Raw genomic sequence first — 25,666 nt, 5'->3', positions numbered from 1 at the left:
TTGCAGTCTGTACGATGCAAGGGTACCAGGATGCTTCAGAGTAGGACAGAAGATGCATCACAAGCATCAGGTTGGGGGGGGGGGTGGATCTGGATGCTAGTGCGGGAATAAATTATAGCCTGGAAGGGAGAGAAGGACAGAATGTTTTTCGGCTTTCCTGCACTGTCCCCGGGCTGGCCTGCAGAGAGGCTGACAATACTTAAAGGCCTTCCAGATTTCACGGGGCCCGCTCCTGTCCTGATGATAGAGGAGACACATCCCTCATCTGAGGATCAATAGATTCCTTTCCTCCGGTTTATTAAATTCATATCCAGGGTGATGAAGGAGCTGTCTGGCAAAAGGCAAGTCAGAGCCCCCCTCCCCGAGCCTGTGTGGTTATATGCCTTTATAATTCTCCATACACGACCCCCCGCCCCCTTCCCTCCTTCCCCAGAGAGGCCGAAACACACAGTACAGCCCTCCGTGCGGTGAGGTTAATCCTTAACCAGCTGATGGCTGTCGTTGTCAGGGCGACGTCTTGAACATGGATGGAACATAAACATGGATAAGGACAGGATGCTTGAGATATAGTTTAGCTTCATAAACCTAATAAATTGGGCATTATGTTTTGAGGATTTAGGACTGTCTGTACTCTGTCTTTAAAACACTGATTCAGTGGAGGGCTGTTATTACCCATCCATCAAGAGTGCACCCTATTATTATTATCCATCAATTTTTGAACCCACTTATCCTACTGGGTAGTGGGGGGTCTGGAGCTTATCCCAGAAGCAATGGGCACAAGGGGCAGGGGACAGGGGGCTACCCCATCGCAGGGCACACTCACACACCATTCACTCACACATGCACACCTAAGGGCAATTCAGTAACACCAATTAGCCTCAGCATGTCTTTAGACCGTGGGGGGCAACTGGAGCACCTGGAGGAAACCCCACGACGAACCCAGGCGGAGACTTGAACCCAGGTCCCAGAAATGTGAGGCAACAGTGCTAACCACTGCACCACCACGTCACGCCATTATTGTTGTTGTTGTTGATGTTGTTGCAGCATTTCCAGTTTTGTGTCATGTGCTCAGGGCTCATTAACACCTTAATGGATAAGTACTTAAGGAAGCTGTATGGATGTATGAATGATGATGATGATGATGAATATAACTGTTAAGAGTTTGGCACTGTAGCCCTGCTTTGTGGGATAGGCTCCAGGTTCACTTTGACCCTGTACTTTGGTGAACTATAATAGAAGATGGATGATTATTCATTTCTGCAAATTGACAGACTACACAGTGTGATTCTTTGCCACCGGCCCACTGCGTTTACAATTCCGCAGGGCTGTCAAAATTTTTCACTGTTTTGTTCTCTCTCATCCCGCTTTAAATGTCAATCAACACAACCGGGTCCATTTAGCAATTTAATGTTTTTCGAACGCACATGCATTCAAAAAAACTCTCCACCTCTCAGGAGCTGCACAGGGAAGACAGAGACGTGCAGGACGGCTGGACAAATGCCCCATTCAGAGTTACACAATGGAAACCATCTGTGAGTATTTGGCAGCTGGGGAACTTCCAAGTATAGAAATGCGGCTGGCATCGAACGGGTCAGCATATACAGAACATTGTAAGCTTCTCGAGAGGCTTTAGTCAGAGATAAATGCACAATTAAAGGTGCCAAACCGATATTTACGAGCAGTGCGATAAGATGCCAATAGTTACAAATAAGGAAACTTCTAACTTGGTTCAGAGATGCTGATAGACGTCATAAGACAAAGACGCTTCACAGAGAAAAGCAAATTAATGCATAAATATGAACATAAATTAATGTGATGCCGCATAAATACTTGCAATGTTTATAGAACTGAATATGACCAGTATTGCACTGTTTACTAATACAACGGACAGTCACTCAATTCATCCATCCATCCATACATCCATATCGATATAATGGACACTCTGTGAAAATATGTGTGGCATCGAACTGAGAACGTGGGAGTCATTCTTCTGGAGCAGAAGGAATAAAAAATAAAGCATAGCACAAAAGTTTAAATGGAGGAGATGAAAAAAAAATACTAAAGCAGGAAGAAGTAGGGAATAAGCACAGAAAATGTTGTGAACATGAAAAAAATTAGGCTAAAACAGTGAGAATATGGGTGAATGTGAAGTACGCATAGACATTTCTGAACATAGAAGTTCCCAAACATGATCGAAGCTTTGTGAAGCACTTTCCAGATTTTAACAAGATCCCCCATTCCACAGAAAGCCCCCCCTCCCTGCCCATGGATACTGGGAAACACTGAACTGGGCCTAGTCTCCCAGAAAGTTAGATGATCTGTCTCGTCACTGTTTCTGCAAGCAGCACGTTCACATGATTTGTGTTGGCCATTACTCTTGCAGGCATAACAGCACCGAGCTGTGCGTGCGTGTGTGTGCGCGTGTGTGCATGTGTGTGCGTGTATGGAGGATCTGAGTGTGAACAGGGCCAATTACACACCACACAACCCTGGATTTTGGCTCTGTTGGGTGAGCGCAAATTAATCTGGTGGTATTAGCTATGTAAGCGCATAGCTGAAGCAGACTAGGTACGTGTCTAAGTCGCACACACAAGGTCGCGATCCTAACATGTATACCTGAATAAAACAAGAAACAGGAAATGATATAAAGAGATAGAAAGCATTATACAGCTGTTAAGATACTTTCATTTTCGTTATGTCAAGTTTCTTTTGTGAAAAGGCAGTATATATATTGAAAGCTAAATTAGCTTTATAAGATGATAAATAAACAGCAGTAAACATATCTGTCTAACTCTCAGAACGATCAATGACCATATTTAAGAATTATACCACAGGATTGATGCAGTATCAGATAGATACATTTAAAACCTGGATTTATAGGTCCTGGAGCTTGAAATTCCCAAAGTGTCAGAGAGAGGGAGAGGAAAAGAAAGTGTGCTTGTTACATGTAATCAGCAGGATGTTTCTGCATCCATAAGCAAAATCGTTCCTTTTTCATTTGTGTTTCAATTAACCATAAAGTTTATATGATTTGCCTGCATGTTTAAGCCAGAAATTATTTTTCCAACATACATAAGGATAAAAAATAAAAAAATACCGTAGTCTGTATTATAAAAGTAGATCTCCTGCGGACCAAAATGAGATACATTTGTAATTTCAAACTTCTATCATTATTCTGCAAGAGATGTCCTGTTTTTTCTGTGGAGTTGCAGACACCGTTGCTCCAGACTTCAATTTAATTACCTTAGAGAACAAAATCTACATATAGATTTTATCTTGACAAAATAAACACTTACTGTGTCCTTCTGGCCCTGAGTTTGAGAACAGAGTCACATTCGTATGCTTTAAACACGGGTCTAGAAATATATAAGAAAAAAACATCCCCAATACTCCCAGTGGCTAGATAGAGAGTGTCTGGGGAAACAGCACAGAGGAGCCATCCAAAGGCAATCAGCTGCAGAATGAAAATGCACTGGAGTTAATCGCACACAGCAGTAGCAGAGGAGGAGGTATGCTGTGATTGCAGGTGATTAGTCTCTAGCTATGACTCTCCTTGCCAGGAACGAAGACCTTGATGATAAGACCAGAAGTGATCTCCAGTTGGAGACTCTGGGCTTGGGAATTAGAATGCCAACGAAAGACATTTTCATTTGGTCTTTAAGGACAGGGGAAAGCAGGGCACACAGAATGAATTCTGGGACAGGGGTTGTGATTGAGGCCAAGTTGTGCTATGTAATTCTAACCTGGGTTATTTCACCCATACAATCATAATCGAAAATATTGCTGCAAGCAGCATTTTATGGGGATTGAGCGGCATGTGGTTTTGTAGCAAACATTGGCTCTCTTTGAACATATGGCACAAAAATCTGCTGACTCACTTGTACTCAGGCATTGACTATGCAACATATACCATGTTTGCAGAGGAATCATAGTTTCAGCTTGACCAGTCAAATGTTTCGGGAGTGTTTTCAATGTTTCCAATATTGTGGCAGCTGATAAAATTTATTTCATGGAAACATAGCTAATGATGAAACTGGATGACCTTAGATTGAATGTAACGGATGGTACAATTCTTCAATTGTTGCTTGAACACTATAGCACCCCCTAGTGTCTGATTGATTCCAAAGTTGTATTGTGCTGAAACGTCAACATACTGTATATTATTCTCACTGGCAATTGGTAATCATGTGTAATGGGTGCTAAAATCATTGACTGATGGCAGCCATTTCCTAAAGCAATTATTTAGACAAAAATGGAATATTTAAAACTAACAACAACACATGGTGTAAATCTTCAGCTTGATTCGGAACAGTTTGAGAGTGAATGTATTTAAGCTTCTTCTTGCGGTGATGTCTTCTTAAGTGAAATCCTTATTATTTACAAAACTTTAAAAGATCTCGGTCCAATTTATGCTTGGAGCATATTTAATGCTGATTGCCCCAGTAGCATTGAATCAGACCCCCTCCGAAGGATTCAGAAAAATATCTTGACAGTGGGATATCCAATATGGTGGAAATGACTGGGACTGTGGGAAATTTATCTCCAGGACACAGACCCCATGAATCATGAGCCAAGAAAGTAATGATTTTGTTTGATTTATTATTATTTTTTTGCTATAACGCCACCAGGTACAGTAGCTGATCTGTATGATCAGTATGTCGTATTACTGGAGGTAATGGGGTAGTTCCAGTTATATATGTCCAATAGCCAAGCACTGCTACCTCACACCTTCAGAGTTAGGATTTATGCCCCCCCACCTGCATGTGTGTTCTCCCCATGTTGCATGGATTTCCTCCTGGAACTCCAATTTCCTCCCCCAGTCAAAAAACTTCCATGTGAATCAGTAGCTCTAAATAGCCCATAGTGCTCAATTATCTGTGTCAGGGTCTTTCTTCTCTATGACAGACTGGCACAGCATCCAGGGTGTACCCCTGCACTGTGCCCTATGCTGCCTGGGATGGGCACCCAGACCCCATACTACCCTGCCCTGGATAAGCAACTGAAAGACAGAAGCTGAATAGACATTTTATGTAGGAACATCTATAGGTGGAATAGACAGTTGCCTTAGGCCCTCAGATTACCTGTGTTGTAGAGGAAGTGAAATGATCATCAATTTTCTTTGTGGGTGGGGGGGGGGGACTTCCAAGGAAAGTGTTGCCTGGGGCCCCTGAAAAAGTATGGCCAGTCCTGCCTTTATGACAAACAGTTTTTTTTTTGCTCCTACATTTCTATTGGCTGAACAACAATAACAACAATCAGATCAAAGGCAACAGGTTTAGCAGATTTGTTTCTTGGGCTACTAATTAAATCAGCATTTTAAGCGGAAAATGCTAAAGTACATGTTAAAAGCCCTAAATGTATAGTCCTACACCGAAACATGCGTAGACCCACATGCATAAACCTATATACCTGTACATACACTCAGTGGTCACTTTATTAGGTGTAAATCCAGACAACCTGCTCCTCCAAACAGCCAGTCATGTGGCTGCAACTGAATACATAAAGCAAATGGACATGGTCAGTGGCTGTTTGGCTAAGCATCAGAACAGCTAAGATGTGTGATCTGAGTGATTTTAAAAGTGGTGTGATTGTTGGTGCCACATGTAGCGATTCCGGAATCTGAGAAACAGCCATCCTGTTATTCTTATATACTACAGTGTCTAGTGAGGGTGAAAACACATTGTTAATTAGGTAGGTCAGAGGGGAATAGCTAGATTTCTTAAAGCCACCAGTGCAACAGCACAGTATAATGTGCAGAAAGGAGATGTTGTCAAGCTTTGAAGTGGTTTTGGAAACTAACAGGTTCCTACATGGAGTTACTTAAGAGTACATAATGTAGCTGCCACTGAGTTTACATACATAATCCTACATACTGCTGTGCTACATTTCAAACTTATGTATTTAAACTTGTTACTGCTTTAAATCCAATTGTATGTTTTAAATACTCACGGTGAATGTTAATTCCTGTCAATAATTCTTTATTTGTATATCTACCTTTTATATGTCTTAACAAGTGGCATACCCTGTTTAATCTATATAAGAGAGCATCCACCACATTAAATTCCTTGCATCTGCAAGCCAACATAAAGTCATATCTGTTATCTTGGGTCCTTATAAATATAGAAAGATGTCATGTAGAAGACTAGGGTGGTGAAGGAACAACAAAGTTCAAATTTACTGAATGGTAATATTTTATATACAGTATTTATAATGCATTAGGTAAATAAACCAAATTGTATTATTAATAACTATGTTGCAGAATGTATAAAAAGGTTTATAAAGTTAGAATAACATGCCAAATTTAACAACATGCTTCATGAAGAGTATATAGTTAAATCTTGACATTTTATGATTTTCATTCCGCATCTTAAGTAAAGAAATAAAATTCATCAGTGTGGCCTAACCCATAAATTAGAAACAAACCCGTTTAATTCTCAAACCCGTGAATTAAAATGCTTTCTAATACATTTAACAGGTTTGCACATTCATGCATACCAGGACACCTTTCAATATTAGACTTAATGTATTTTTCAGCTAGATGCTTTGAGAAATAATTTTGGTAAAATACTATTTCGGTACATGCTGGGAATCTTTAAAAAGCTAACCTGCCGGCTGCCCCTCTCGTGTTTTTGAGTGTTTCGCGAGGGAACGTTTTGACTGAGCCATTGGTTTAAAATACAGCCGAAGCCCAGTATTTTTTTTTCCACCAAAACCTCCGTCGTAACAGCGGAGTCAGCAGTAGGAAAGGGGCTTAAGATTTCGAGGTTAGTAGACCCGCTGTATTACCCGGGGATGCTGTTTGTGCTGATGAGCGGACCGTACTACAGTTGCTCGCCCTTAACTTGCCTGAGGGATCGGGATCGCTACACCCTGTTGTTAATATTAGGGGAAAAAAAATCTTCCCACCTTGAACAGAGCAGGGAATTGCGATGCCCTTTTGACATAATGTGTCTTGTCACTTCATTCCAGTAACTTCACGATCTCTCGCGTTTGTTATGGTCACATGCAACCAAAGGAACCCAGAATCTGTAAGAGTTTAATTTAATACGCCATTACGTTTTCGGCTCGGGTAGGGATAAATGTAACCTCAATGGAAATAATATAATTTGATAAATGATGTTTTACACTCCTTCAAAATAGGGAAGGCATTCCAATTGTTGTGACATTTTCTGGAGATTAGGGGGCTTAAATTCTCTCTCTCTCTCTGTATGTGTTTATATTATTGTTTATAGGCTATGTGTAGTATGTTTCATGTTTATATTACTTTGTTCCCCACAATGCAATAAAACCTGTTTTTGACGTTGTGGAGACCGTTTTTCAGGTCCCCACAATGATCTGTGAATGCAATCAAAAAAGTAAAAATGTCAAAAGTCTCGTATTTTGTTTGGTTACTTGTGGTTAAGGTTAGGGTCTGGGTAGGGGTTAAGGTCGTCATCTTGCGATTAGAGTTAAAAATGAATGGTCTCAACAAAGATATACTTACAAACCTGTGTGTGTGTGAGTGTGTGTGTGTGCTTGTGTTGCAGAATATAACTCTGACATATTCAGCTATTTACAATTGAGAAAATGCAGACAAGATTTTTTTGTTGTTGTTTTGTGAGCTTCCTACACCAGCGATCAGAGCTCAAATAAAATGCCGGACGCCTGAATCGCTTTTATTGCGGCGAGTGACCGCAGTTAGTCTCCGGCTGTATGTACTGTAAGTCGCGGGCAGATGCGCTCGTCTCTTCCTCCGCTGTCCATCAAATCCGCGCCTTCTGTTCTTCCTTATTGGGTTACTCAGCCCCCTCCGCTATTGGCCGCAACTCGGCGTCTGCTACCCGGAGGACTATTTAAACTAGACAGCCGAGGAAGCAGCATCCGGATTTGCATTTGCTTCGCCCGACATGTTTTACCTGTTTGTTGATTTAATCATTAATTTCTTTCTTGCGGGGAACAGATATACATGGTAAGATGTCCAATGCATGCTTATTGCCACGAGGTTCGCAAGCTATTGTTATCTCCACGGACAGAGTCTATGTAATTCACTCTATATGCAATCGCGGTGGTTTAACCTGGGGTCTGGTCTATTTCAAACTCCGTGCTCACTCCAGTTTGTGAGCAGTCGTCTGGTTCGGTCAATCCATATACGGCATATGCATATTAGAAATAGACTAGTTACCAAAATAGCGGTATCCTGCCTTTTAAATCAGTTCACTATTTGCAGTTGTTTCCTGTATATAGTAGCCTATGTCGTGCATGGTTTTATGAGCATTTAAGGCGAATTCTTACGTCCAGGTACATTTGTGGCTTGTTCTCCATGTGGTTTTCATGAAAGGATGCGCTATGAAATTTCTGAGCACCTAGTTATTCTAACGTTCACATTTGCTTAGACATTTTGTATGATTTTCATAGACGATGTTTTTTAAGGCATACAAAAGACTTAATGTGCTACATGTAGATGTTGCCCATCTACTCAGATGTATCTGTTCTATTTTTCAAAATGAACTTAGTAGATGTTTTTAGTCCTGCGGATTGACGTATAAAATAATGAATGTGTGGCGGAATAATGCATGGGTGACAGCTATGGAAAGTTAAGTTAGCGAGCGAATACACTGTACAACAAGAAACAGTGAAATACTTATTGTCCGTGTCTCTGTCCGAAAATATCGGCATGAGCAATCAGATCGTACTTTATCTTCTTGCAAACTAGTGCACTTTGAAGCCAGCTGTCCTGAGCACACAACTGGCTTTTATGTGCACCCGTATACCAGTGAGGTTCGCAGTAAAATTGTCATAGTGGAAAAATGCCCCAAATCAAGGACCTCTTTATTTCTCCAATTCCAACACCACACGAAACAGGCGTGTGGCATTTGGTCTAATCTGATCATTTATTCTGTCTCAGTATAAATGGCTGTGTATTCACGCAGTGGCCGTTCCTTTCCACAACGAACTTGCGCGCACACCCAGGGAACTTCCCCAAAATTTGCAAATGTTATGCACACACTAAATGAATATGCTGTTCGCAAACCTAGTTCAGTAACAGTGTTTTAGGCGTGACCCAAGCATCTTGCATGCACCAATGCATGTGTTCTAGACAGTGCTTAAAGTAGGAAAAACAGGTGCCAACCCCTTCTCATTCAGTACCTTTAGATTATAAGAGTGCCGGGTGTTCTGACGAGTTGAGCTACCTATCGAAACGTGCTATCGAGCCTTTCAGCGCACGTGCAGTTCCACCGTCTTGGAATTAGGGTTAGGTTTTAGGGGTTAGGGTTAAGATAAGGGTTTTAGGGGTTTTTTGGTGGTTAGGGTTAGGGCTATCAATTAGCACTACGGTAGCCTAACTCGACAAAGTAGCTCAACTCGACAAAACACCGTTCCGTACTTTGAAGAGAACACAGAGGTACATCTTATATAGCCATTTCAAGCACTGGTTCTAGAACAATCCCGGTTGCTGCAGCTGAATACTCGCTTTCGATTACTTTCCGTTTTATAACCTTTAAGGGTGTTACAGTATGCACCGTTACCGAGGGGCGGGCTGAGGTGCGGAAGAGCCGCCTTAAGGGGCGTTTTAATTACTTGGTTAATGTATCTGATCCCCCGCATAATGTTGCCTTTTGAAGTGGTGTCTAATTAATTGCTGTCTATTTATGAGCACTGATATTTAAACATATAGCTAAAAATCTTTAACTTTAAGTTCATTAACATATGCAGACAATGATTGCATCCTTCTGTGTGCAACTTTCATGGTGAATCAAAATAAGACGGGAATAAAGTGGAATCCGGCTAGTCCGATATTAATAGGCGGGGCCTGACTGACAGTTCCAGCGTACCTCGAGCTCCCGGTGTCCCAGGGCGGGGGGGTAGGGTTACCAAACCCGCACGTAACCGCGCACTTTCCACTTACCTCACTTATGCGCATCCACGTGTTAATTTGGATAGTTGTACAAGATTTGAATTTTGTTACATTCGCCAAATACTGATATACAACATTTAAGCCTCCGTTGTGTTTAAAACAACTATTGATGATACCTTAGATCTATATCTGCATAGGCCTACGTGCAAGCATAGACATTATTATATTAATATATAGCATTATTATATATTAGAGGGAACAAAACTAAGGACCAAACGGCAATGCATTATAAGTTGGATGGGACATAATGATTGAATGATGCCTGGTTGTCTTCAACTTATCGATCTCGCAGGGTAAATTTTATTTAAGACTAACTGTGATTTTGTCGGGCTATTATATACCAAGAAATATGGATGTTTTAGAATAACTTTCAGCTCAAACTCTAGTTTTCGGATGAAAAGCGATTGTAAGTACTTAAAATTATTATAAGTAGGCCTACCAGCAATAAAAAATGCTTCCACCAGTGAATTCATTCAGCCACCAGCAACGGAACGTGCAGTAGCTTTGTTATGCATCTGCATTACTAAATTGCTCGTCGACTCATTCCTTTTTTTGAAGCAAAAATACTTTCACAACAAGTTCTGTACGACGCCTTAGTCCAACCTCTCAAGATGTTCAAGAAACACTGAAAAAAAATCACCCATTTCCCAAAGCTCCATTCTGTTCTTCTGTTTCACTACCTGCTCGCCTTATTCCTTATCATCGCGTTTTTATCCTGGGTCTTTTTCTTGGTACATGCCTGTTTTTTTTTCGCATTCGCGTGTTAATTGAGGCCTGTAAATAGCTATTAAAGGATGTTTACGGATGAAGAGAAGTTCAAAAGCACGAGTTTTGGGGAACAGATTATTAAATTGTAAATGGCAACTACTGTCTTTTTAAAAAGGTGTGCGCTAGCTTTAGCTCTTACGCATTAAGTGGTTTCTGGACGGATTTAAACAGCAGGCTACTGATGGGAGATACGGGGCTGCGAAGCTTACTGCTGCCAATCACCGCCCTTCGCTTAAAGCGCGAAGCAAAGCCGAAAGCGGAGGGACTGCGGTTAATGCGGGTGGTGATGGGAGCGCCAGCGATCCCGGCCGCCGCGGATCGCCTAAGCCTCACAGGGCCCCTAGACAAGCTCTATGCGCTCGTCTTCCAAAAATAGAAAAATCGCCGTACAATGGGAATAACAATTGATCCGTAATCTGGCGTCTATAGCCTTGATAAGTGATATTGTAGGGGCATTTCTAAATAAGCTGCACTCTAACTATAGGCGTTCAGGGCCCCAGAAAGGGGAGTGGAGTCGCAACGTGAAACAACTAAGCCCTTCGACTGTAGTCGTGTTTTTAATCATCAAATCACCCAGGATATGAAAAGAAAAAAAAAGGATTTAAAAAGTGGGGTGTGGTTTCAGTTGCCAATACAGTCAGTTGCAGTGGCCAAGATCTGTATTTAAAGCTGTGTTGTGCTGTTTTTTTTTATATTTTTATATGCTCTGTTTGGTGTCTCTGGTGAACTTCCCTGTGACTGGATGCCATTCTCTCTCTCGGTCCTCGGTCACAGAGCTGAGGATGTAGGGCCGGCAGGTAGCCAGGATGGAGTGCTCCTGGAAGACAGTGCTGTTGCTGGTGTGTGCATCACTCGGGGTGCAGTACACGGCCATCCGCTCACTGAGGGGCTCCATCGCCGAGCCCTGCGGTGGGGCGGACCGCTGCCAATTCCGCCGGCCCAAAGGTAGGCCGCAGCCCTGCCCTGGGTGTGTGTGTGTGTGTGTGGGAGGGCGGCTGGCCCCTATGTACTCCATGGAGGGGCACTTTGCAAGCTCACGCCCACGTACCCTGATCTTAAGCTCACACATGCAGACCCTCCCATCTGCTTCTAATGAACCTGTCTCATTTTTTTGTGTTATTGTGTGTGTATAAGTAAGCCTCTCTGCATGTCTCAACTTGGTGTATGGGTGTGAGAGTGTGTGTCTGAGTGTGGGTTATTTATATATTATATTGTGTCCTCACAACGTGATAACAACCTGCTATTTTGATTCTATAAAAATCTGTGAATGCAACCGAAAAACTAAAAATATAATGTCTTGTATTTAGATTGGTTAATTATGGTTAATGTTAGGGCTGGGTAGGGGTTAAGGTTGTTGTAGTTGGGATTAGGATCACGGCCATAAAAAGTAATGGACGGTCTCCAAAGATATAAATATAAATGTGTGTGTGTGTGTGTGTGTGTTTGTGAGAGAGAGAGAGATGTTGTACATATTACATTGTGGGGACCAAATGTCACCACAATGCGATAAAAACCTGTTTTTGTGACCTTGTGGGGACATTTTTTCAGTCCCCAGAAGGATAAGCTTAATTTTATAATAATATGTGAATGCAAGCAAAAAAATAATGTCATATTTTGTTTGGTTAGGGCTGGATAGGGGTTAAGGTTATCATAGTCAGAAACAAATGGAGAATCCCTACAAAGATATAGATATCTAATACGTATGTGTGTGCCTGTGTGTGTGAGTAAGGCCAATCACACCATGAAGGCTCAAGGGAAAGCTGCCAAAACTTCAGATTAAAAGGCCGCCTCCATATTACTCTGAATTACTACAAATATTCTAAATAATTGTTTGCTGCATTGTTGTGCACGTGCATCCCACACCCACTTGTATTAATTTCACTAAATAAACAGCCACATGATCAGACAGAGAAACTGGACGACAACACTTTTGAAAATGAGTTCACACAAAAGCAAAAAAAAAATCTATCTATTTATTTCAATGGATACAGAGAGTGACTCTGTTTTTGGAAATAGACATGTTGTCCGAAGTGTGAATGGGGCAATTGATGGTCAGGTGAGGGGAGACACAGATACAGAGTGATCATGCTGTAAATTTGTAAAATTCCAGGAAGGTTTGTGTTCTTGTAAACAGCAGCTTGTTTTCACACTGGACCATTTTCGTTTAATTAGGTCTTCCCGTTTTTTATTAATTGAGAAATATATTTTCAATATGACCAGTAGAGGGCAGACACCTGCCAGCCCTTCTTCCTTTGGTGGCAAGGGAAATTAGTTTTGGCATTAGATGGTTTTTCCACAATAAATGGCCTGAATTCCATTATATGAGTAATTGTTAGCTGTAAAATACAAAAGCACATAATATGGTGGCCATTTTAATGTGTTATATTTTATATATTAGTAATGCAAAAGATTTTTAAATGGTGGCTGTCGTTAATCATGTAATTTAACTCCTGTAATAGCAATAATAATTTACGATAGTAATATTTCATCTCCGTACTTTTGCAGGCACGGCCACTTTTTGATTATTAAAGATGACTCCAGCCTTTTCATTTATCATGTATAACAAAGCCCCGGCCTCTAATTAATCTGACTATGACACTTAGCCTTCTGTGTCCTAAGAAGCAGCATCATGCTGTCTTTGTTACTTTAGAGGGCTGTTCATGTTTCCGCCTTCGTCATCTAGTAGCATGTTTTTACTGACAGAAGAATCTGGTGCAGTTCGACTAAACTTCTTTAAGGTTTAATCAGGGAAGACTGGCAAAGTGGTAAACATGAGTGTGAAATTTACAGTTATACTCGTAGGAGGAGATGAAATATCACACTTTTATTTTATAACAGATCAGCACTTTGTCCATTTCCATAGACTAGCTGCACACAGCTTCTTCTGCTACCGCCCCTTGATGTAATCTATTGATTTCCATTTAAAGCACAGCAAGAGAACACCTCACAGTTACTTATTAAAGGAATTATGCAGTTGTATCGGATGATTAATCCATTTCGTTTGAAATTAAAAAATAGCTTTTCTTTTGTCACAAATTCGTTTAAACGGTACATCGTTGTGGAAAAACATGTAGTTGTAGATGTGCGAGTTATTGTTGATGCTTGTTTAATTACAAAATTTTGTTCATAAAACAAAGCTTGTTTTGTTTGTAGTTTACATAACTTACATACTTTATTACAAATAGAAAACAAAATATAAATACAAGAATCACTTATTTTTATATTTTCATTGACAATAGCTCATTATATTATGTGCTGTGATGCTGAAATTTATTCAAGCATAGAGCAGGCAGTCTTGTGTTCAGGGACTGTGTTAATATAACCCTGGTGCAATTCTCAGCTACCAAACATAATTGCTGAATTTAATTTCTTGTACATTTAATTTTCATAATTTTCCAGAAGGCTTGTAATGCAATTCCACATATATCCCGGAATTCATACCTCATAATGAACGCCAGAGATTATAAAAGTAGTGCGTCCAATAAAATTAAAAAGAAATTAAAAAATGATATCCTTTGGCAGTGTGCATATTTATTGGTGTTTATTAAGGTTTTGATATACTATGGCTTTATTGACAATCTTTGATTAGAAACTTTTTTTTTCTTTTCACAAGGATGAAGCAGGCATGACACCTCACCTCTGTCTTCCACCTCCTTTGCTTGCAGAGTACCGATGGAGGCCCCTTTGTGATGGGAGGCCTCCGTCTGAGGGCAGCTTCTCCTCTCTCTCCTCCTCCCGGAAGCATATCCTCCTCTTCGCCACCACCCGTAGCGGGTCCTCTTTCACGGGACAGCTATTCAACCAGCACCCGAGTATCTTCTACGTGTTCGAGCCCCTCTACCACGTCCAGCAGGTCTTCACCAATTCCAGCAGCAGGCTGCGCCGTGGCTTGGATCCTCGGGCCCTACTGGGCGCCTACCGCGACCTGCTCCTCAACATGTACACCTGCGACCTCCACTTCCTTGAGAACTACATCCGACCTGAACCTCAGGACCACCTGACGGGCTCCTTCTTCAGGCGGGCGTCCAGCAGTGCCCTGTGCTCGCCCCCCGTGTGCCTCGAGAACGGCGGGGCCCCAGGAGAGCCCGACGAGGCCTGGTGCCCCCGGCGATGCCGGACACTCAACCTCACGCTGGCCTCCCAGGCCTGCCTGGCTCGGGGTCACGTGGCTATCAAGACGGTACGCATCCCCGAGGTGCAGGACTTGCGCACGCTGTCTGAGGACCCCCGCCTGCACCTGAGGATCGTGCACCTCGTGCGTGACCCCCGGGGCATCCTGGCCTCCCGCATGGGTGCCTTCGCCGACCAGTTCCGGGCCTGGAAAATCTGGAACGCCACTGGGAGGCAGCCGCGCTACGTGGACCTAGCGCAGATCACGCGTACCTGCCAGGATCTGGCAGACTCCGCCCAGACGGGCCTCAGGCAGCCACCCTGGCTTAGGGGGAAGTACCTACTGGTGCGATACGAGGACTTGGCCCTTCACCCTGAGGAGAAGGCGGAGGAGATCTACCGATTCGTCGGCTTGGAGATGGACGAGAAGGTGCGAGCCTGGATTTTACAGAACACCAAGCGTAGCGCCTCGCCCACAGAGGGAAACTATAAGTACTCCACCACTAGGGACTCCAGAGCCACTGCGGAGAGCTGGAGACTGCGACTCGCCTATGACATCGTGGGTGTGGTGCAGACTCTTTGCAATCGCACTCTGTCTTTACTGGGCTATAAGCCAGTTCACTCCCTAGCGGACCTGCGGAACCTGTCCTACAGTCTGGTCGAGCCGAGAAGCTTCCTGCCACTATTATGACAGTTGGGAGGGGAACGCAGCATTACAGAGGATGACAGGGGACTTTGGCACGGCTGTGTTTCATTCAGCAAGGTAGCCTCAAATTAATTTTGTTTTACTTTTTGTAACTTGTATTTATATATAAATTGTACCACGATTTTAATAAAATACCTCATTTCATCAGTCAACACTGAAATATTTTCTGATTTTACTTACCTTAATTTATTCAAAATTTTAAAAACCTTCTAATCATCAACCAGTTTACCTCGCTATGATATTTGATTCATTCTTTCTGAATTAACTACAATCTTAAGATTTGTCATTTGTAGCTCTGACATCCCATCCAAGGTGTACCCCAGCCTTGCGACCTGTTTTGCCAGGGATCCAGGCGCACTGAGACCCTGAATAGGAGAAGCTGTTAACATGGTGATGACATGGTACTGTACAATGAAATCCTTACTTGAGTGCTTTTGGGAGACCATAGTGACAAAAATAAATACAAGACAAGAAGTACTGCAGTTCATTATAAACACCAAAAAGTAACACATAACTAAATCTCACACGCTGCACGCAAAGAAACACTTTGAACTTAGAGATGCACAATGGAGGTTGAACCAAGGGAATAATGTGGCAGGCCAGTAATTGTTTAAGGATCTGGTGTACAGTTAGGCTGTATTGAGGAACCTAATTGACTGCAGGGTATAACTGGAAAAAAATAAAGAATAGATTATATTGTATGTCTTCATGAAATAAACCCAGGATGAAATACAGGAACGTCTTATGTATTCAGGTTGGATGCCAAACTGCATGTCCTTCAGGTTTGCACGGAGACAGCTGCCTTATTTCCTTCGCTGAGTCCAGTGCAGAGCTACGGCTTTCGAAAAGTGTATACAAATTACTGCATCAAGAAAAAAGCCGGCGCAATTTGAGAAGCTCGCTGAGGGGAAATTACATTTATTATATCAAATTTAGTCTGGTCGTTGCTGCCCGAGCCCTGAGATTGCGGCATTGGAAATGTCTTTGAAGTCATACGCTGTCCGCAGGGCTTGCTTCATTACCAAGAAAGTCTCATGTAGACATAGAACAATAAAACATATTTTAAATAGTCCCGTACCTGAGCAGTATTCTAAATTACCCGCAATATTATAAAAAACATGTTATTCAGAAACCGTCTTGCAGTACCTGTTCCGTCAGCCAGGCATTCCCAACATCGCCTGAAACTTTCTCTAAATACAAACTTGTTTCAAAACTGATGGGCTTTTAATTTAAGGAATTCGTTTTGGTGCAATGCTTTAAGAAGGCACAGAGGGAAGTGTCTCCATGATCGAGGACCGAAACTAGGCAGCGACGGCTGAAGCCTCTTCACTTTCATCCTCCAGCCATTCGTGGCTGACAGGCAAGGAGACCAAAGCCGGCATTTCTGAAAACAGGCGATAAACGCCAGGTGACATTTTCACCTGCTCCCACATCAGCAAGAACATAGAACATACAGACTCAGTGTAAACAAATAAGACGAAATGTTATAACAGTAGACAACTCTTCTAAATCCATATCAAGTTATTATTGCTATATTATTTCAGGCTAATTGCATCATGATCCTAGAATGATCACTATACACTAGTAAATATATTCTCCTATTCCGAATGATCTAAGTATTTTTTTTGTCCATCAGCAGTTCTCAAATTATTTATGTTTGTTACTTTTCCCCACTGAATTTCTCTTTCAGATTTCCTTTTATTTGTGCTCTGTGGAAATTCAAAAAAGCACTCTGTGTCAGATTGATATTTGTAAACAATTTCAAAATTTCTGCAGCACTGGAAAAACATCCATTAGCACAGAAATGAAATTATACTTCAAAAATCCTTATCCTCTTCAGTTGTGGTGGCCTTCATATGAAGGACTGGAATACATCACATTTTATATATTTGTTACCATTACCATGCTGGTTTAGCAAAAATTCTGTTTTTTTCCACTATTCCACAGTAATACACTGCATTTATTCCATCTAGTTTTGTGCGAAAAATTCATAAACTACTGCCTGCATTAATTATTATTATTATTGTTGTTTTTATTTCAACACAAACTAAAACTTATGTCATTTAAATACTACATACATACATGCTGTTCATATGATTGTCCATGTGCTATCATACATATTTCATAAAAAAATCAATACAGCAAATATCAGAGTTAAAGGGGGTCAACACTGACTCACAAGAACTTAGCCATCCATAACACGTCTGACATCTATATTTCATTTCAACTAATTTTCACGGAAAGCATAACTGTAAGAAATGCACTGCTACCACGACACATATCGATAAACTACAGAGAAGTGCCTAGTTAAACCGTCAAAACACTACAATGAACAGAACTGGCAGGATTTTGCTTTTACAGCTTTTCAGGCCGTGGATTTCAGGTAAACAGCCTTGTGTTATTTTATCCTGCATGGTACAGCTGGGCCTGTAGTGGTTAACGAGACAAGCTAATGTTCAGAATCCTGATTTACGAGTGTGTCCCTGCTTTCCTATGGAGATTTCTCTTAAATATAGCTATATTTTTTGTTTATGTTTATCCTCCTGAGACCCCACCCATTCATTTATGTCCATTGTAGTGGACATGTTGTTTTTGCATCTATCTTTTCACTGATGTAAGGAAACATATTTATTCCTGTTGTACAATAAAGAGGACATGCTGTGAAATTAAAAATAAAAATAAATTAGAAAAAATCTAAATTGTAAGATGTCTTATTTCCTCCAAAGACAAATAACCTATAATAGAAGGACACTTTTTTCCTTGGGTCTCAGGAGGTTAGACTCATTGGTTTTATGGACTCTCACTATTGGTGACCTCTGTCTAGAAACCTGGTAGATTTAATTACTAACTCATTGAACCTATAGGTCCTCATTAGTATCAACACTGTATACTACTGGTTTGGCTATAGCATTTTCAAGACTAGCAATTCTTCAAAGATTTTATAAAAGTACCATGAATTGAGCCAATTAGCAGATTAGACAACTGGCAAAGCCCAAATCTCTACTGTTAACACAGAAGAGAAACAAGTTCCTCATCTCGGGGTTTCGTGCTGGGAGATTAAGTTTCAACCACTTGTTGGCAACTGGTTGCCCTTTGATTGGCCAGCCTCTCACACCAGCTATGCTTCAGGCCTTGAAAGTAAGAGGGGGTTACTTTATACTTAACCAGAGTGTAATCCAGCCAGCTTTGGTGTGTGTGTGTGTGTGTGTGGTCATGTACATATTACATTGCACAATTATTACACAATGTGATAAATATCTGTTGTTTTAATATTGTGGGAAAAATTGTTTCGGTTGCCACAAGGGGAAGCTCAATTTTATAAAAATCTGTGACTTCAATCAAACTAAAAATGTGTGTGTGTGTGTGTGTGTGTGTGTGAGAGAGAGAGAGAGAGAGAGAGAGAGAGAGAGTGCTGTTTGAGGGGAGCTCTAGGCCCACCCCCTGTGACCCCAATCTTCACTCTCACTTGTATGTGTGCCTATATATCAAAGGAGAAGCATTCTAATCTACTTGTGCTCATATTTCACCATGGCAAATAAAGCATCCTTTCAGAAAGAAGTACTCAGATTCACACTTTTGTTCCACTTTAGAGTACCCAATGCTAAGTCACTAGAGCAGGGGTCACCAATCTTTTTCAAACTGAGAGCAACTTCACAGTTACTGAGCCATACTAAGGGCTACCAATCAACTAGAAAAGAACAGAGTTTACCTAAACTTCATGTATAATAAACGTTTTAAATGCTTTTTTTTAGATATTGTCATTTTCAAATCTATATAAATGCAAATGTGATTAAAGAAGAATAGCAACAGGATAAAATTAAATTTTAGACGCTGCTCACTGGTGAGTTGTGGTATTTTTAGAACAGGTCCTCGGGCAACTCATGTGGTCCTTGGGGGCATCCTGGTGCCCACGGGCACCATGTTGGTGACCCCTGCACTAGAGGCTCTGTTTGTATATATTCATTTGTATATTCTGTCTTTGCTTCCATGGTCAAATACTGTATATATATTTTTCAATTTCTCAAACTCAGATATATTTACGTTAATGGACCCATGGCCCTGCCCGTATGCTGCTATTCTTTTTAGTATTTCACACAGGAGAGGAGACTGGGATCCTAGACAAGGAGCCCTGTGATGTGACGCGCCTGTCCATCCCCCTGCTGAAGAAGCTCCTTATTGTTTTTCATGAAGGAGTCTGAGTATGTGGACTATGGAGAGGAACCAAATCACTTTTACCATTTAGCCGCCTTGCTGCACGATAAACTAATTATGGGCCTGACCGAATGGCAGCCGGTACCTTTGAATTCTCATGAATGACCCGAAATCCCACACAACACTAAAGCAGCTATGACCAATGTGTCTTCCTTAGATCTCCTTAGTGTCTGCACAGATCAGGAGCTATGAAAAGCCCACAGTGGGGAATTTTTAGTAGAATATCAGTCATGTAACTATTTTTATTTTTTACAGCAGCATTGATTTTTCTGTGAAATCCACCCCATCACACTCTGGTTTATAAGGTTTATAATTATATCTCTCATCCTAGAATAATCTTAAAAACTGTAGAATGTGTAGAAGGTTTGTTTTCCGTCAGGACTGTCTGAAGAAATGTGACTCGGGTGCACAAGAAATGTGCTAGAGATCACGTTGAAAATGATCCATCTCCCTGACTGATCGGTCTCTCCTTGGCTGTGCATTGATGTTCGCCACTCCCCGCAAAATCCCCTGTACCCGAATGGACTGCAAGAGACTTTTTCAGCAGACTGGGATATTAACAGAAAAAAAATGCTTTCAATAAAGAGGATTTAGGGAGGGGAAAATGCCTTTACGCTATTCCGCCAGGCTATACAAACCGGCAATAAAGAACAGTTTATGACACCTTTATAATAGTGTTTCATGGGCATTTCTATCTTGCTTGGACATATAAAACTGCGAGACGCCTGACTCAGCCGGGAGCTAATCGCCCATCTCTTCACCTGGAAGACGGGCCTTTTCTCCTTCTTAAAGTCAGTGACAAATATTGCCTTATTGAGGTCAGCTTGTGACAAAATTCCCCAGAAGAGCTTTCAGGCTGTAAATTATTGCAGGGACAGCTTAAGGTGAACACTGGAGACCACACAGTCTCGCCAAAGAGAAGTACATATTTCTGTAGCCATAAACATTTTTCGTGGATGTATTAGATGTAATCTGAAAGAAAACCGGCACTTTTGCAACATATAAAACAATTCCGTCTGAATGTGATGGATCCCAGGGCTCTTAAAACGCGTCACACACGGGTTGGAGTTATCAAAATGTATGTATATCCATCAGATGGGCGTTGTTAAGCCCAAAACAAACACCTCCTCTGTGGAAGTGTCAAAGGCTGATTGGGATTATGGGATTGGGAGTCATGCTGATTGGCTCCCATGTTCTGGATGACGCTAACACCAACAGGTGTGGTTCACCATGGGCTACTAACCTGCTGTCACCATTCACTGTTGTGCGGGTCCATATTATGATTTATGTCCGGAACCATTTGGTGGTTAGACTGACATTCACTAAGCAGTACATGATTCAAGAGATGGGGGTTTGCAGTTTTTGCCAGGAAATCTCAAACCTTGTCTAAAATTCTGCAATACAACCTCAGAAACAATGCTATAATCAAGATGAGGCTAATGTGTTGGGGAAAAAGTGAGAGTGAAGATTGGGGTCACAGGGGAGGGCCTAGAGCTCACCTCAAACAGCACAGGGCAGAGACACACTGTGGATGGAATACTAGTTCATCATGGCGTCTCTCTCTCTCTCCCTCTCTCTCTCTCTCACACACACACACACACACACACACACACACACGTTTGTACTCATATATCTGTAGGGACTCTCCATTCATTTCTGTGGGTATAACCCTTATCCCAACTATGACATCCTTAACCCCTACCCAGCCTTAACCTTAACCATAAGTAACTAAACAAAATACAAGAATTTTGACATTTTAAGTTTTTAGATTGCAGTCACATATATTATAAAACGGAGTTTCTCCTTTTGGGAACCAAAAAATGGTCCCCATAACATCAAAATAACAGGTTTTTTAATCACACTCAGCATGGGATGAACAAATATAACTTTATAAATACCTAATGTAATAATGGTTATACTAATAATAGTTATAGTCTTGAACATTTAGTGGGTTGTATTTTTGACTCATACCTCCAGCACTGGGGGGTTTGATCTTACCTCCATTTGTGTGTGTGGGGGGTTTGTTCTCTCCTCATATCTGGGTTTCATCCCACAATGTACGGACATGTAATTAGGCAAATTGGCAAACCCGTCTATCCAGGGTGTGGCCCAGTGCTGCCTAGGACAGTCTAAAGATGACACTCACCAGAAAGGTAGTTGGAAAAAGGATGTGATTCGGCATCCAAAATTGTATCATTATTTATTTTATGGTTCTCTCAGCAGTTGGCTGCTCTAACCATTACACCGCTATATGACTCTTCTGTCACTTTTGTTGTGGGATGCAGCAAATGGGGATGGAGTTTTGGTCAACAAATCAATTGGTCTGTCTGCTGTAAAAAGCAGATGCCGAATGAAGGGCCTGGTCTGACAGCAGCTCTGGGAGCCTCGACAGCAGGAGAACAATCTCGACCGCTGACTCTCGCTGTATTTTATAGACTCTGACTGAAATGTCAGCGATGACTGTTACGAAAGGCCAATTTGCTTGATGCCGTATGACCCTGTATCAGCACAAAACGCATTCCAGGTCATACTGAGGTCCTGATCCACAGAATGAAGCGTCCCTAATAAAGATGTAAATCTATCCTGTCTGGGCTGCATTCCTTGTGACAGGTTACATCCTTCACCATTAGGATAGCTGGACCAGCAGGGTTACCGCAGATTATTTAAGTCTTCCTTTAGTTTCAAAGTCTGCAGCTGGTCCACAGTCTTGGTTCCTTGGAAATACTCAGCAAGTTGGTTCACCCATTGTAACTAAGAGGAGAGGTATCGTGGGATGACATGGTCTGAAGAAGGAGATGCAGCAACATGGGTGGTTAAACCTCCATCAGATCCTGCAATGCCATGGAGGCCTGGTATAGTAGGTCTATCATGACAGCTGCCCAAGTTTCGACATGCTCTCGCCAACCTTGGCGTCGATCATAAAGACCAGGGTGAGGCGTGTGAGAATTATGGACATTTTTGCTGCCAACTACCACATTTTTTGTTCTCCTTTATTAAGGTTGCAAGTTTTATTTTCTCTTATGGCAGCGCAATAATCTACCGTTAGATAAACTATCCAAAGAAACGCTCAATATAACAATACATAACACATTATAAAGCCATTTAAATAATTACACCAGGCAAAACATGAAGCGGGTCATTAGACCTCAGCTGTGACTAGATAAAATCAGAATGATTGTCAAGCATTTATAATATAAATTAACTCGTGCAAGCTAATATGAGCTATACTCATTACAGACTGTGTAAACAGTCTGACCCACTGTGCACACCAAGAATGAAATGCACAGGTCAATAGTCAGCTTATCAGTTTCTAACTCAATTAAAGCGACAGCAACAGAAAGCATGAGAGCTTCATTCATTACCGCTTAATTACTGAAAGAGCCAGAACGTGTCAACATTTGATCGCTGCCCCTAATTACCTCCTCTCTGACCGTCGACAATCACAACAAGCAACTACGATGTGCAAATAAATCTCACTTTGTTTGCGAGGGGATGTTTTACATGAGGTTATGGAGGAATTAGCAATACCACCCTCATCATAAACATGATTATCTGTGAGGCTTAAATGGGATCTTGGCCCAGGAAAATAAAGAAGTATGTCCCCAGAAAGAATATTCTTGAAAGTATAGCTTCATTGAGAGCTCAAAAATCTATTTTTTTCTAGCACAGCATACCCATAATCTGAATCCAAGGGAAAACTGATTCAGGGCATTTGAATATGTATTTGTCTGAGGATGAAGACAACACTCTAGAGATGTCTGGCAATTCTGTTGTTGCGTGATGTGATTCCAGGCACCTTGTCATCCAATCAGAATAAGTTATTTTGTGGACTCTCCCATGCAGATTTGAGTGAGACCTGCTGTGACAATGGCATTCATTGTTGGTCAACCCTTCCCTCAAAAACAGCTTTTTAAAATGATTTTTTTGGCATTTGTATGATCCTCAGTATGGCATCCGCTTAAGACAAACCAGTAACTTCCAGGATACGGACCAGTCTATAGCCTTTGTACCTACTACATGAACTCAGATAGCACATGATCCATTCCATTTTTTGTACCCATTTGTCCTATGCAAGGACACCGGGGTCCGGTGCCTATCAAACTATCACTCAAAGCTACAAGCGCAAGGCAGGGAGTGACCTAGAATGGGGTGCCATCCTATAGCAGAGCACATGCACACTCACACACACACACACACGCTCGTGTAGGGTATGCACACACTCACACACGCACACGCACACACCCGCTCACACACGCACACACACACACACAAGCACACATGTAGGGTAAACATATCCTTATGGGGACCGCTCATTCATTTCAATGGGAAAAAATGCTAACGCTAACTATAACAACCTTAACCCCTACCCTGCCCTAACCATAACTATAAGTAACCAAACAAAATACAAGAGTTTTTGCATTTTTAGTTTTTTCATAGCAGTCACCGATTTTTATAAAATAGTTTTCCCTTATGGGGACTAGGAAACCGGTCCCCATAAGGGAAAAAAAACGGATATTTATCACGTTATGGGGACATTGTGTCCCCATAAGGATAGGTAAACCCGCTCGCACACACACACACACACACACACACACATACACACACACAGGTTTGTAATTATATTTTTGTGGTGACTGTCCATTGATTTCTATGGGGAAAATTTTAATTGCAACATGATGACCTTAACCCCTACCCAGCCCTAACCTTTCCCACAAGTAACCAAACAAAATATGAGACTAGACATTTTTGATTGCATTCACAGATCTTTGTGGGGACCCAAAAAATGGTCCCTACAACGTCAAAATAACTTGTTTTTATCACATTGTGGAGTACATTTGGTCCCCACAATGTAATATAAACCTAATCCACACACACAAACACACACACTGTATTTATATCTTTTTTGGGCAGTTCATTCATTTCTATGGGGAAAACCCTAATCCCAACAATTGCAACCTTAACCCCTACCCAGCCCTAACCTTAACCATAAGCAACCAAACAAAATACAAGACCTTCAGTTATTTTACTTTTCTGATTGCATTCACAGATTATACATTTTACAGTGAGGAACATAAGTATTTGAACACCCTGCGATTTTGCAAGTTCTCCCACTTAGAAATCATATAGGGGTCTGAAATTCATATTGTAGGTGCATTCCCACTGTGAGAGACAGCATTTTTTTTTTTAAATCAGGAAATCACATTGTATGATTTAAAAAAAAAAAATTGTATTGCACTGCTGCACGTAAGTATTTGAACACCTGGCAATCAGCAAGAATTCTAGCTCTCAAAGACCTGTTACTCTGCCTTTAAAAAGTCCACCTCTACTCCACTTATTTATCTAAATTAGTAGCACCTGTCTGAGCTCTTTAAAGACACCAGTCCACCCCACAGTCAGTCAGACTCCAACTACTACCATGGGCATGAGCAAAGAGCTGTCAAAAGACACCAGAGACAAAATTGTTGACCTCCACAAGGCTGGAAAGGGCTACGGGGCAATTGCCAAGCGGCTTGGGGAAAATAGATCAACTGTTGGAGCAATTGTTAGAAAATGGAAGAGGCTAAAGACGACTGTCAGTCTCCCTCGGACTGGGGCTCCATGCAAGATCTCACCTCGTGGGGTATCACTGATGATAAGAAAGGTAAGGAATCAGCCCAGAACTACACGGGAGGAGCTGGTCAATGACATGAAGAGAGCTGGGATCACAATTTCAAAGGTCACTGTCGGTAGAACAGTATGCCGTCATGGTTTCAAATCATGCATTGCACGGAAGGTTCCCCTGCTCAAGTCATCACATGTCCAGGCCCGTCTGAAGTTTGCCAATGACCATCTGGATGATCCAGAGGAGGCTTGGGAGAAAGTCATGTGGTCAGATGAGACCAAAATAGAACTTTTTGGTCTAAACTTCACTCGCTGTTTTTGGAGGAAAAAGAAAGAGGAGTTGCATCCCAAGAATACCATCCCTACTGTGAAGC

The 25,666-nt window shown here is 41.6% G+C and overlaps 1 protein-coding gene across 2 annotated transcripts; it reads left to right on the top strand.

Moving 5' to 3' along the window:
- The first annotated feature begins 6,646 nt into the window (after positions 1 to 6,646).
- On the top strand, positions 6,647 to 15,631 carry LOC111838707 (carbohydrate sulfotransferase 1). 2 transcript variants are annotated; one of them, XM_023801944.2, is made up of 3 exons: positions 6,647 to 6,764; positions 11,438 to 11,608; positions 14,329 to 15,631. In XM_023801944.2, the coding sequence occupies exons 2-3, from the start codon at positions 11,470 to 11,472 to the stop codon at positions 15,462 to 15,464; spliced, it is 1,275 nt and encodes a 424-aa protein (XP_023657712.1). In that variant the 5' UTR covers positions 6,647 to 6,764; positions 11,438 to 11,469; the 3' UTR covers positions 15,465 to 15,631. The 2 variants fall into 2 exon arrangements, with proteins under 2 accessions (XP_023657712.1, XP_023657711.1); XM_023801943.2 differs by lacking the exon at positions 6,647 to 6,764 and adding an exon at positions 7,599 to 7,948.
- The last annotated feature ends 10,035 nt before the right edge of the window (positions 15,632 to 25,666 follow it).

The sequence above is a fragment of the Paramormyrops kingsleyae genome, chromosome 3, assembly GCF_048594095.1.
Source record: "Paramormyrops kingsleyae isolate MSU_618 chromosome 3, PKINGS_0.4, whole genome shotgun sequence".
NCBI lineage: Eukaryota > Metazoa > Chordata > Actinopteri > Osteoglossiformes > Mormyridae > Paramormyrops > Paramormyrops kingsleyae.
Note: the sequence above shows the minus strand (reverse complement) of the source record. Positions and strands in the feature narration are given on the sequence as shown.

Bases quoted from the DNA above. Each gene is read 5' to 3' on its own strand.
- LOC111838707 (XM_023801944.2), top strand. From the start codon at position 11,470: ATGGAGTGCTCCTGGAAGACAGTGCTGTTGCTGGTGTGTGCATCACTC. The intron at 11,609-14,328 runs GTAGGCCGCAGC...CTTTGCTTGCAG, and splicing joins CCAATTCCGCCGGCCCAAAG to AGTACCGATGGAGGCCCCTT.